The sequence below is a fragment of the Mytilus galloprovincialis genome, chromosome 13 (assembly GCF_965363235.1).
Source record: "Mytilus galloprovincialis chromosome 13, xbMytGall1.hap1.1, whole genome shotgun sequence".
NCBI classification, from domain to species: Eukaryota; Metazoa; Mollusca; class Bivalvia; order Mytilida; family Mytilidae; genus Mytilus; species Mytilus galloprovincialis.
Window position 1 is genome coordinate 12385636 of NC_134850.1, and position 13633 is coordinate 12399268.

The following is a 13633-nucleotide window of genomic DNA, read 5'->3' on the forward strand; positions in this document are numbered from 1 at the left end:
AAGATCAAAATAATGTTGTTGATCTTAATGGCAGTTTTGGTAAATAACTCAGACATACACATGTTTGTATCAAATCTTGTATCGAAATAAAAAAGATATGTGTATTGAAAAGACAATATAAATTTTGCTTCCAACGGTAATTTGTCATGTTTGAGAGTGACTTTCATGGACATTTCAGGTCAACTATATGCTTGATATGGAATTGTGTTATCTTTTTAAGAGAAATCTCACATATTAGAGTCTGTGTGCGACATATAGCAATGAGAACATTCTTTCCCTTCCCAGAATGTTATTTTCTTCTTAGCAGTACAAGTTGCTTGTGGTTCCTGCCGGCCGATCTATTTTACCAAATTTTTAACTTTATGATTTATACAATGTTTGATTTGTTTTGAAAATGCTTGAAATGTTTTTCACTAAACTTTGTGCATGAAATACTGACCGTTTGATACTCTCGTGGGTCTCCAAGGATAAACACCCCTTATAGTTCTATACTAAGGTTCATGTATTTGATTTTGATGTTATATTTGTTATTTTCGTGGGATTTTGTCTGATGCTTGGTCCGTTTCTGTGTGTGTTACATTGTAGTGTTGTGTCGTTGTTCTCCTCTTATATTTATGCGTTTCCCTCAGTTTTAGTTTGTTACCCCGATTTTGTTTTTGTCCATGGATTTATGAGTTTGAACAGCGGTATACTACTGTTGCCTTTATTTAACAACAACAATTTAATCAATTTCATTAACATTGACCTTACCATTGTGCATTTTATCCTTTTTGCTATTCCTTTTATGTGCGTGTTCAAATTTTTTGTCTTTGATTGACTTGTTGAAACAAATTCATTAAATATTATCTAATCATTTTTAATTTAAATTGCAATGAATGTTTTCTTTGTATGTTGATATTAATCAATATCTCTTTCAATTTATTTGAAAATTGGTTCTAGCATTTGAACAAATAATGGAAAACAAAGTTTTACAAATATCATCTAAACAACATGCAAGCTAAGATTTTAGACAAAACAAGATTTTATTGTCCAAATGTTAACGTCTAAGCCAAGAAATCATAAAGTACATCGGTTCAAAATGTGTTCTGTTTACCCATGCTGTCCTGTAAAATAGTGTTGACACCAATATATATATCGCCGTTATGTTATAAAATTGTATGATGTAAATGTTGAAATTAAAATGGCTATATTAAGCAGGTAAACTATGCAAAATCTTTAGTCAGCGAACCATGCCTGAAGGTGCAAGCCAAATAAACTGCATTGAAACAAAAATTGTAAATGCTTGAATAACGACATTCCAAAGACCATTGACCTATAAGATGTAGTCCCTTTAAAACATCCTTGGCCTACCACTAGTGATCCCCTTTAATGTACACAACAAAAAATAGTTTTTATAACATAAAAAACACGACGTGCGCCACGTATTGAGCAGGATCCTTCGCCTTTAAGAGCACATGAGATCACATCCAGTGTTTGGTGGGATTCATGTTGCTTAGTCTCTAGTTTTCTTTGTTGTGTTTGTCTACTATTATTTCATGTGTTTGTCTGTTTGTCTTTGTTATGCCCAATTTATGGGCATTATGTTTTCTGTCCGTTCGTTCGTTCATCCGTCTATTCATCCGTTCCTTTGTTCATCAGTCTGTCCCGCTTCAGTAAAAAAAAGATTTTGATAAAGGTAGTTTTTGATAAAGTTGAAGTCCAATCAACTTGAAATTTAGTGAACATGATCCCTATGATATGATCTTTCTAATTTGAATGCCAAATTAGAGTTTTGACCCAAATTTCCCGGCTACTGAACAAAGAAAATGATAGTACGATTTGGGCATCCGTGTACCATGGACACATTCTTGGGGGGGGGGGGGGGGTTACCATGGCGTTGTCAGTGTATTTTCGATTTATGAGTTTAGATGTTCCTCTGGTATCTTTCATCTTCTTTTAACACGTTCTTTTAACACGTTCTATCAAATGTTTCAAAGTCAAAAGACCATCATTGAGGGAATGGGAAAATCTAATTTGAAATAAGATGCATAAATGATAACAAACAAATGCATACCAAATATCATTCGCCTATTACTAGTAGTTTTAGCTAAAATGGCCTAATCTCAAACTTAAACATGTCATATAAACAAAAGTTTCCAGGACTAAAGAAATGAACCTAGATAATATTCATGGTTGAAATGAGATATGAGAAATTTTGTATAAATTCAAAATCTAAATTAATGAAGTTTATCATACTTTATATTTCTGTTTTTTTTAGAAAATGATAATCTGTTTATCGCTATTTTACCTATGACGACGTTGTAGATCTACCCCTTTCATAAGGAAAATTGGGCTTTTGTTTGGTATTTTATGATAACGATAACAACATATGTTTTGGGTATTTTCATCATACAACAATATACCACTTCATTGAAAAAAGATCAGGAAATGTATATGCGATGAATAAAAATTGAAAAAAGGCAAATAAAAAAATCAATTTTATTATATCCTTGTTTCTTCATTTTGAGTTCATTGGGACGTGGTTTCACAAATTTGGATGGTCAGTTAAATCAATGATCAAAATTGAATCTTTTTGATAATGCAAAGTTTTCTCCATAAAGATAAACCAATAACAGTTCACATCTGTCTACAAATTTGCCGGTTTGGGCAGATAACTAGAGTCTAGACTGATTGTGTACTGCGATAGTACAATCCACGATGGCGATATACCATGAATCTTCCTTAAACGGTACAAATGGCCTGCCATTTATTCCGTATGGATCAATTTGACAGAACATAGTAGACCGATTACTTTTCTACATTGGTTAGAGGTATAGGGGGAGGGTTGAGATCTCACAAACATGTTTAACCCCGCCGCATTTTTGCGCCTGTCCCAAGTCAGGAGCCTCTGGCCTTTGTTAGTCTTGTATTATTTTAATTTAGTTTCTTGTGTACAATTTGGAAATTAGTATGGCGTTCATTATCACTGGACTAGTATATATTTGTTTAGGGGCCAACTGAAGGACGCCTCCGGGTGCGGGAATTTCTCGCTACATTGAAGACCTGTTGGTGACCCTCTGCTGTTGTTTTTTATTTGGTCGGGTTGTTGTCTCTTTGACCCATTCCCCATTTCCATTCTCAATTTTATTAATTGATTTCATGTGCAATTCTTTTTTCAATTAATTTTAGCAAACAACAGCAATCCAATCAATTTCATTGAGATGTATCTTACCCTTATATATTTTATCTTCTTGAAATTCCGATTAATTGCGTGTTTAGATGTTTGCCTTTGATCGATTTGTTTTAATAAATTCATTTAATAATATACTTTCCTTTTTCAATTTAAATCGTACTGAATAAAATCTTTATGAGTGTATATATTCATCCGTATCAATTCTATTTTCTTTGAAATATTTTGTTTTCAAATTTGAAACAAATAAAGCAAAACAGAATTTTACTAACGACATACAATATGAACATGCAAGATAAGATTAAAAAAACAAGATTTCTAAGCGCAAATTTTATAATCTAAAACAAGACATTATATATAAAGTACATCGGTTCAATATTCCATTTGTGTACCTTCCCATGGACACTAATGAATATCGAGTTCAAGTTCACTTCGTTAATAGCACGATGTCCCTCGTTGATAAGGGATCAAATTAATAAGAAACCATACACTCAGTTGATAAATAAATACAATCATAATGTGAAATATTGTGTAAATCTAAATATAAAAGAAAAGTATTATATAATTTAGATATTTCATTTTAATTAGAAAGTGGATAGAATTACCCATTTTATAATAAAACTCTGCTCTGTTTAAATATAGGTAAAGAAACTACCGTAGGTTCCCTACGTATGTTCTGTGGCACTGTTTTCTGATTATTTTGTCGATTAATGAAAACATAAAACATTTAATTTCCTCAAAAAATCCCCGATAGGAAGCTTCAATTTATTCCATTACGTTACTCAGGGTTGACCAAATACCATGATTTCCTACCAAAGAGAAGGTAACATGTCGTAAAAATATAAACTCAGGAGTCAAAAGTCGGTAAATATTAAAATAATATATTGGATCAAATTGGAAGCAAGCTCTGGAGATAACTTTCAATAAATAGTGGATGATTGTTAGGGCAGAAATGTTTAATTAGCCAATATATTAAAAAAGGTGGTGTACCCAAATTTACATCTTGATACATTATACCGTGTACCAAAATCGTGGGCTGTATTATTCATAACAATTAATACGAAATGAATTCAAATTGTGCAAACACGAGTGGTTCAAACGTTAACTTTATTCAAGTTTTTATAAATTGTTTGTCGATGCACCTACTTTTTGACGAACTGACAACGCCATGAAAGAAATAAGAAAAGACAAAAAACTTAACAAGACACAAAACACAACATGGAAAAATTGAAGACTGAGCAACACGAACTCCATAAAAAAATAGGAATGATCTGAGATGCCCATTAAGGGAAAACTGCTGTTCTCTTTCCTGCTGCTGCACATGTAAAATTTGTCTTGTTATTTTTAATTACAAACCCGTTGATTTAATTGAAGTTGAAGTCTAATTTGGAAGGTCACATTCGGGGATAAGAGGACATAACAAATGGAAAATATCCATCGTCATCAGCGAAACAGATGTTCTTTAACGGTTATCCAACTCGTGATGGCGTCCATCAAATTAATGTAGGGGTGGTTTTACAACTTTGAAACTCCTTGTGTTAAAGCTGCTTTGTGTACAGCACAAATGTCTATCTAATTTAACAAACAATATGTATAAGAGAAACAAAAAATCAAAAAATGTCTGTAAGGACAGCGCTAAAGTGTTATAGCGATTATTGAGTGCATGAAGTATAATTGAGTCTAAGCTATAGAGTAACTTAAAATTTGTAGTTTTGGGAGTCTATAAATCCAGATAAGTCATACAGACTATAGTCTTTATTTTACACGGTAGTGTTCTATTTCGGTATGTATTATGTTCCATACAATACCTTATCTTCCTGTTTGTTAGCATAAAACGAGTTACTATTTCATCTATATGAAACATCAATTAGCTAGATAGTTCAAGTTTGACACATAATCACTGAAAATCTAGCTTTTCGTGTAGATATTGTCTGATTCAAAAGGTAGGGACTTCAAAATATTAAGTGCTAGTGACGTTTTCGAGGAATTGTTTTGTTCTTTCCAATCGTTATTTTTTTTAGTTTAATTTGATGAACAATGCATACATCAAATATTACATAACCTGTGTAATGATAATTCGATTGACTAAGATACTCGTATGATGAACGAGAGATATTCAGCCCAGTATTTGATATAACAGACGTGTCAAGCGTGGTACAGATAATCAAATACCTATTAAAACTACTTTTTCGCATCCTGGACACTGATATATAGCATGTTAGAAGATGATTTAATTAGTAATGGCAATATGGAATTCGTTACTTTTTGCCTCCAGCATCATTTAAGATTCATCAATTGTCGAAATTCGCATCTGGTGCAGTACCGTTAACGTTATTTCAATCAAATGATAATCAAATAACAAGAAAAGAAAAATATAAGTGGTATAATTGTCAGTTAGACAGCACATATCATCATAGATTAACAACAGACATTTATAGTGTGAGATATTATGGACATAATTGTGCAAATCGTGATACAAGAATGAAATTTGGTATAAAGGTTGACTGAATGATACTATTAAACCAAGATTTCCAAATGGCGAAGTTGAAATCATCCCTTCGTAAATTTTACGGACGCCATCACGAGTTGGTTGACCGTTATGGAATAACCGTATCACAAATGATATCGGATATGTTCCTTACGTCGTAACTACAATCCCCTTCCCTTTCCTGAATGTGACCTACCGAATTAGACTAATTACCGGATTTGTAATCATATAAGCAACACGACGGGTGCCGCATGTGAAGCAGGATCTGCTTATCCTTCCGGAGCACCGGAGATCACCCCTAGTTTTTTGGTGGGGTTCGTGTTGTTTATTCTTTAGTTTTCTATGTTGTGTCGTGTGTGCTGTTGTTTGTTTGTCTTTTTCATTTTTAGCCATGGCGTTGTCAGTTTGTTTTAGATTTATGAGTTTGACTGTCCCTTTGGTATCTTTCGTCCCTCTTTTAAAAAAAATCCGCTGATGGCCAGAAAAACAAATAATTTTTTCAAGATGGCCAACACACATTTCGGAAATGGCGTCATTACAAATTGACAATAATTCGTTAATCCTTTAAAAAGTGTTTTATATGCAATATCCAATTTTAGATTTGATAAAAAATAAATGACAATTCTTCAATTACGACTAGACAATACATTAATGAAACTAAAGGTGACTTCCGGTTTCAAAATGCCGCAAAAAAGTCCAAAATTTCAATTTTTAAACTTTCAATCAACTTCACAAGGCCTAGGGATGTATAATCCAATGAAAGTTATGATAAAACGTTAAAAAAAAAAGTTCCTAAGTACGACAAAACAACATATAAATGAAGAAAAATAGTGACTTCCGGTTTCAAAATGGCGGCAAATACGTAGAAAATATTTTTATAATTTCTATGAACTTAACAAGTGTTAACACTCTTTGTTAAGTTTAAATTCCTAGTTTTGGTTAGAAAGACAGGTTGTTTATTTTATAATTATCTGATAGTTGCCTATACAATAACCCGTACAACAAAGGCCAGAACCGGTAGCATCTACAGTTACCAACACAGCTCGATTTTCGCCTCCGCATTTCAAAATTTTCTGAGACGAGGATGCAACGGCAGTCAAAGAAGTCCATTTTGGTTTCTAACAGTCATTGATTCTTTCTTTCATCCAACCCCAGTCTTCATGACTTGGAACACGTACCTGTCGATTACATGAATCAGACTAAGCCCAACCAAATCCTCCTTGATATACTTCTCTTTTGATGTGCTGAGGAAAAGAACCTCTTATAGGCGGAATTGCATCACAATGCCGCTGCTTCCTAGCAAACAATTCACATCGTGCCTCGCTTCATACTTAAGCCTGAAAAAACATCCTTTACATTTGGAAAACCTTACATTGTTAGCCAAGCTGATCTTTTGCCTTTCTCATGACAATGCGACAAAGTGCCACATCCACTAAATGCATGGACGAACGGAAAAGCAGCTACACAAGGACCAAACGCATTTGATATGTCACGTGCAGGAAGCCATCAAAAGTCGTTATTCCTTTCATAACCTATCCACAGTTTGTTCTACCTAATTTTGCGATTGCTGCAATTCTTGATACTATTACATCTGTATCAGTACTACCTAAAATTACATTTTACAACACTTTTCATAATCATGCCGAACATGGACAAACATTCGTGTATCTGCTTCTTCATGATTACAAGGGCATAGATAGCAAGTATCTTTATTGAAATTGCAAAGAATATTTTCACCATCAGTAACATACACGTATGAGTCTCTTAAGAAGCAATTTTGTCAGCAAGACACTTGAACAATTTCGTTTTGTTGTCATCTTCACAGAGAAAACTACTCCTAACTTTTGGTGTTCTACCAGAACCAACACCATCTGGCACAAGAACCTTGCCTTTGTCTTGTCACAGCCTTTAAATTATTCATTTAGTAAACATTAAATACAATGTCTACATTTGGACACTTATCGATGCAAGATTTTATATAAGGCAGTATGACATCATTAGAATAATCATCAAATATTTTTGCCCAACTTTGTGACCTGGAATTAACCATTGCTGCCCCACCAACGATAAATGCGTCCGAATTTGGATCAGCAAATCGCAGAATGTTTCAAATAAACCCTTTTGCAGCGATTCAATACCACTATTTCAAGTGAAATCCTGAGATAAAGACGGAAGAGCAGTTTGGTTTCTATGGATAAAGAAATATTCCAAGTAAAACTGTCTACTGTGACAAGAAATGAAAAGTCTAGACAAGATATCGCAATCACTGTTAAAGATCACAGGAAACGATTTTTAAGTTTTGTTTTTATTTATTGGATATAAACTTCTTATTTGTTTTATGCAAAAAAATAAGAATTATTGTCAAAATCCGTATATATAGCCATAAAACCCCCTCCGAAAGTTCTGTCAGTATCGGGTGTGCTCATGACTTACTTCCCTTGAATTAAATCTTTTGTCTACGTCATACGTGCCATAGCTTTGTTTACAGCTGATCACCATGCTTAGTATACAACTGATCTAAAAAAAATTGTTAAGTATGTCTAGTTCCGGAGCAAGTGATGTTGACGAGTTACCAGAATTAGAAATTAAAGGTTCGTCTGTGCATCCGTATCAGTATGAACCAACAGTTCCCCCGGGAAGAGTTATTTCCGAGTCGGAAAGTGACCCTGACAGTGACAGTGACAGTGATAGCAAGTTGGATGCATCGGACGACGATATGCCATTGCCGGGATTAGAAACAGAAGTAGATGACATTAGTTTATGGTAAATCATCAGCCTTTCTTTTTATTAAATGAATGGCTATTATCTATTTTGAATTTATTGAACCATAAAACTAATTTTTGACTCTTCACATTGAATAATCCGCGATGCGGATTATGTAAAATGTGAAGAATCAAAAATTAGTTTTATGGTTCAATAAAATCAAAATAAATTATTGCCATTCATTATAAATAAATTTCATCAAAACTAAGGCTCAAAAAACTTTTTATATTATTTATATTTACAATAACAACGTACACACATGTTAGCGTATGAATACACAACGTCAAAGTGGGCGTGTCGCCATCAAAATTGACAACATTGAAAATAAAACTAATAATTTTAACCAATCAGAAGACAGTAAAAACACAAAATTTATTTATTCAGTTCTAAAATTAATTTTAAAAAATGCATACTGCAATGTTAAAACGAAGTCGGGGGAAAAAAGGGGGGTATTGTTGTTGTTTTCTCTTCGTAAACAAATTTGGCTAAAGGCCATTTAAAACTTACGCTGTAGTATGTCTGTCAATATGCCAAATCAATATAAAGTTTTTTACTTACTTTTTTTGGATTTTTTTTTTTATATAAGAATGCAAATAAGGCTTACAGACCAGCTTGTATTACACATAGATCTGTAAAATGATGTACATGTAGGCGGAAATAAGCCTTTTAAATTATATTCATGTACATTACGAATTCATATGACATACAAAAATATATGATCTCACACAGCAGTAGCAAGAGACATGTCTCATTATTTTCCCAAAACAAGAATGTTTACTAAAAACATGTGCAAATACTGGTCAAAGAAGTTGGCACTCGTCTCATCCGATATAACTCTATATTCATTGCAACTCTTTTTCTGATAGAAGGCCACACTCTGCTTGTGTAATGAGTATAGTTGTATCAATAATTGGCATTTAAACCTTTCATGAATATGGTTTTTTTCAATATTTTATTCGGAAAAGAAGCGTTGTGTACGGTGTTTAGCTGACCACATAAATCCTTCTGTACATGCTGTACAGTGCATACATTGAAGTTAAGTTGATGTTCACCGTACACAATAACAAAATTTTAATACTGGTTTAATTATTACCCAAAAAGTTTCCAGGAATGAATAATCCCAGATAGGCAGTATTATTGGTTATTATTACTTTTGCCCTGTATTAGCTTTCTTTCAGGTAAAACACATAAATGTCTTGACAATTGTATCAAAATTTAAAGTTGGTATTGACATTCACAACTATTTCAAATAGTATTTGCACATTTACAAGTAAATTGTTCTTATTACTAGAATATAAAAGTTGTCTTATAAAATGATAAATGGGAAAAATTGATGAGAAAATTATTTGGGAGCAGGAATTTCAGATATTGAGAAATGTACACTGAATGTTGATAAAACAAAACAAAGATTTTCATTACAGTGTCAGTTCAAAATCGATCATCCCTGCTTGGTTAGTACCTATATCCACTGTACGATTATACACGGTGGTCATGATCATAGTGAAAACACATGTGTATGGATTAAAAAAAGGAAAGGGTCATCATCAGTGGCAGATCCAGAAATTTTCATACATGTAAGGTGGGAGCTGCTTCGGTCATGCTTTAAACAATGATTCCCTCAATAAGCAACTAATTTTTTTCCAGAAAAGGGGGGACCCAGCTCCACCTCTGACCATTTCTTCATTATTTCTTTTCTATATCCTTTTGGACCCATTAGAATTTAATCAGATTATTTTTTATCAATAAATTTCTTTTTTAATTGTTAACATACTTTCTTTTGGCTAATGCTTTCTTCTTGGTGGTTATATTTTTCTCCCCGTAGCTAATTAGTGAGACCACTTGGACACCAGGCTCTTTTTTTACCCTGAAAAATACTTAATCAGGTTCTTGTACCCTTATTTTGCCTTTGATTACCTTTTTCCAGAACAGCAATTAACATACTTGTTGTATTTGGTTCTTATAGGTGTTCCTGTAGCAGATGTTCAGCAATGCCAACAAGAAGAGAGTGCAAATGTAGCAGGAATACCAATGTCGTGGACAATAAAGTAGAGGAAGCTGACTTGAAATGCATTACAGAGCATGAAGGATTTCAAGTGAACTGTCTGAACCAGTACGTGTTAGAGACAACATATTATGAATATGTTCAAGATAATGGACCATTAGAGGACAATGCCATGATTCATGTGTGAGTAAGATATTTTCAAATACAACTAAAAGTCACACAAGAGTGCACACACTGAAATGTCTCGCCTTCTTTACTAATCATTGATATTATGTTGATAGTCCTAAGTATAAAGCTTTATTACAACTGACACATAAATTTAACATTAACCAAGATAGCTAAACAAACACCAATGAACCATGAAAATGAGGTCAAGGTCAGATGAACCATGCCAGGCAGACATGTACAGCTAACAAAGCTTCCATACAACAACTATAGTTGACCTATTACCTATAGTTTTAAGAAAAACCAAGACCAAAACACAAAAACTTAACACTGTGCAATGAATCGTGCAATAGAGGTCATTGTCAAATAAACCTGCGGGACTGACATATAGATCATAATATATTTCCATACACCAAATATAGTTGACCTGTGGCATATAATAGATAAAAAGACCAAAACTTAAAAACGTAACTTTGACCACTGAACCATGAAAATGAGGGCAAGGTCAGATGACACCTGCCAGTTGGACATGTACACCTTCTAGTCCTTCCATACACCAAATATACTAGCCCTATTGCTTATAGTATCTGAGATATGGACTTGACCACCAAAACTTAACCTTGTTCACTGATCCATGAAATGAGGTCGAGGTCAAGTGAAAACTGTCTGACGGGCATGAGGACCTTGCAAGGTACGCACATACCAAATATAGTTATCCTATTACTTATAATAAGAGAGAATTCAACATTACAAAAATTCTGAACTTTTTTTTCAAGTGGTCACTGAACTATGAAAATGAGGTCAAGGACATTGGACATGTGACTGACGGAAACTTCGTAACATGAGGCATCTATATACAAAGTATGAAGCATCCAGGTCTTTCACCTTCTAAAATATAAACCTTTTAAGAAGTTAGCTAACGCCGCCGCCGCTGGATCACTATCCCTATGTCGAGCTTTCTGCAACAAAAGTTGCAGGCTCAACAAAAATGATCAATAAGGTTTGGCATTTACAAAATCAATTTCATGATTCTTTGAATTTTTCTTAAGATTATTTATTTACAAAAATCAACAAGACGGAATACATGGAATATATTTTCACAAGCAAGGCTGCAAGGGGCTGTGGGTTCTCTGCTCAATTGAAAGACCTGGACAATATATTTTGACGTTTAGCAATATTTAGAACATGCAAATAATATCAATCCTGGCCCTTACAGTAAGCATCCTGTAGGTACCTGTCCCAAGTCAAGATATTGAAATTTATGGGTTTTTTGCTTGTTATTGTGTTTCATTTTATTTTCGATTTAGGTACATCATGTAGATAAATAAATCGAGATGTTGATTTTTCTTGTTTGAAGTATTTTACGTGTGTATATAACTGGTCCCTTTGTTATCACAATGCATGCGAGTCAATGATGTACATTAAAGGCTGTACCAGAACCTACATGTATAATTTCTGACTTGTACTTTTTATACTGATTTTTTCATATATATACAACAATTTCACAAGTAATAAAATATACAAAAGTACTTTATTAAACATGGTTAAGAAACCCCCAAAATGATGGAATACACTGTATACCATTTACATAATTACCAATAATGTGTCCATATATAGTACATGTTGCACTACCATTTTCTATGTTTAGTGACGTAAAATTGTGGTCAAAACGTTAAACCCTAATTTGAAAGTAAAGTTATAAAGATCATATCATAATTACAAAGAACATGTTTACTTAGGTTCAAGTGGATTGATTTCTTTAAAACTATCTTAACCAAGAAAATTTACCTAAAGCAGATGGACAGATGGACAGACCAAAATTACAAGAAACCCCTAATTTGGACATTAAAAAATTTGGTAGGTTTGGTGAATAATTAACATTAAAACTTGTTTCATTTTTGATAGGACTTATAGATACTTGGCCTACAGAAAATTTGTTAGATGGTTTTGGCACAAACTGGGAAAGAAAAACAGAAGAATTTTGCCATCATGTGTTGTTACCGCCATTAGAGGTGCATTTCCATCCCAGGAATACTGTGGGTTTAAATATCCACAAGAAAAATATAAACACTTTGTTAATTTGTTAATTTGTTAAATTTAATATATTATTCTGTTGTCATTTAATGCAAATATAACTTGTTTGTTTTTTAAATTTTCAGATAAATTTTACAAAGTTAATGTATATTTTGAAATAGTTAAATGAATTTGTCAAAATATTTTTATCCCTGTGCTGAGTAAATTTTAAAGTTTGTCAGTTCAATATTAATATGTTGAAATATATGTATACTTGATAAATAAATAAATTAATGTTTATTCCAAATTAAATCTTGATTTGTGGTTATCAACAATGTCTGCCTTGGGGGGATGAGGTTTACTGTGTATTAATGGAGGAGGTCGGACTTTATCATCACGTCGTCTTTCTGCTATTGCTCTTTAGACGCTCCCTTCTGAACAGCAGATCCTCGAATAATTCTTTAACATAACCTGAAAAAATAATAAAATGTTTATCGACAAAGTCTACAAACAATTCTTCATGAACAGATATCAATAAATTTGTACTTGAAAGAAAACAAGATTTTTTTATATTTCAACAAGTAGAAATACATAGAAAAAAATTAGTGATGAAATTTATTTTTACATATCAAATAGGAAGATGTGGTATGATTGCCAATGAGACTACTCTCCTCAAGAGACCAAAATGACACAGAGATAAGCAACCATAGGTCACTATAAAGCCTTAAACAATGAGCAAGGCCCATACCAGATAGTCAGCTATAAAAGGCCCCATGATGTCAAAGAAAATACAATTCAAAAGAGAAAACTAATGGCCCAATTTATGTACTTTGTACAAAATAATGAACATATTACACAACATCAAACAACAACTGATGAATTCAAAGTCAATAACAAACTAATGAAAATAAAATGCTCTGCAGGGTGCAGCTTGATACGACCACAAAGGTACAACTTTGAACAATTGGGGTGAGTATGGACACAAAATTTAAGCCTGATACAGCTCTAAATTTTGATTGGGATTAAATTTTTG

General features: G+C 33.1%; 1 protein-coding gene across 1 annotated transcript; it reads left to right on the forward strand.

Annotated features, from left to right (window-relative positions):
• The first annotated feature begins 8076 nt into the window (after positions 1 to 8076).
• Positions 8077 to 12746, forward strand: LOC143057218 (P2X purinoceptor 7-like). Its single transcript, XM_076230477.1, has 3 exons — positions 8077 to 8420; positions 10384 to 10605; positions 12493 to 12746. The coding sequence occupies exons 1-3, from the start codon at positions 8194 to 8196 to the stop codon at positions 12680 to 12682; spliced, it is 639 nt and encodes a 212-aa protein (XP_076086592.1). The 5' UTR covers positions 8077 to 8193; the 3' UTR covers positions 12683 to 12746.
• The last annotated feature ends 887 nt before the right edge of the window (positions 12747 to 13633 follow it).

What these genes read in the sequence shown, in the direction of transcription:
- LOC143057218 (XM_076230477.1), top strand. Translation starts at nt 8,194, where the DNA reads ATGTCTAGTTCCGGAGCAAGTGATGTTGACGAGTTACCAGAATTAGAA. An exon ending in GTAGATGACATTAGTTTATG is followed by an intron (nt 8,421 to 10,383) that starts GTAAATCATCAG and finishes TGGTTCTTATAG; the next exon opens with GTGTTCCTGTAGCAGATGTT. An exon ending in GACAATGCCATGATTCATGT is followed by an intron (nt 10,606 to 12,492) that starts GTGAGTAAGATA and finishes CATTTTTGATAG; the next exon opens with GACTTATAGATACTTGGCCT.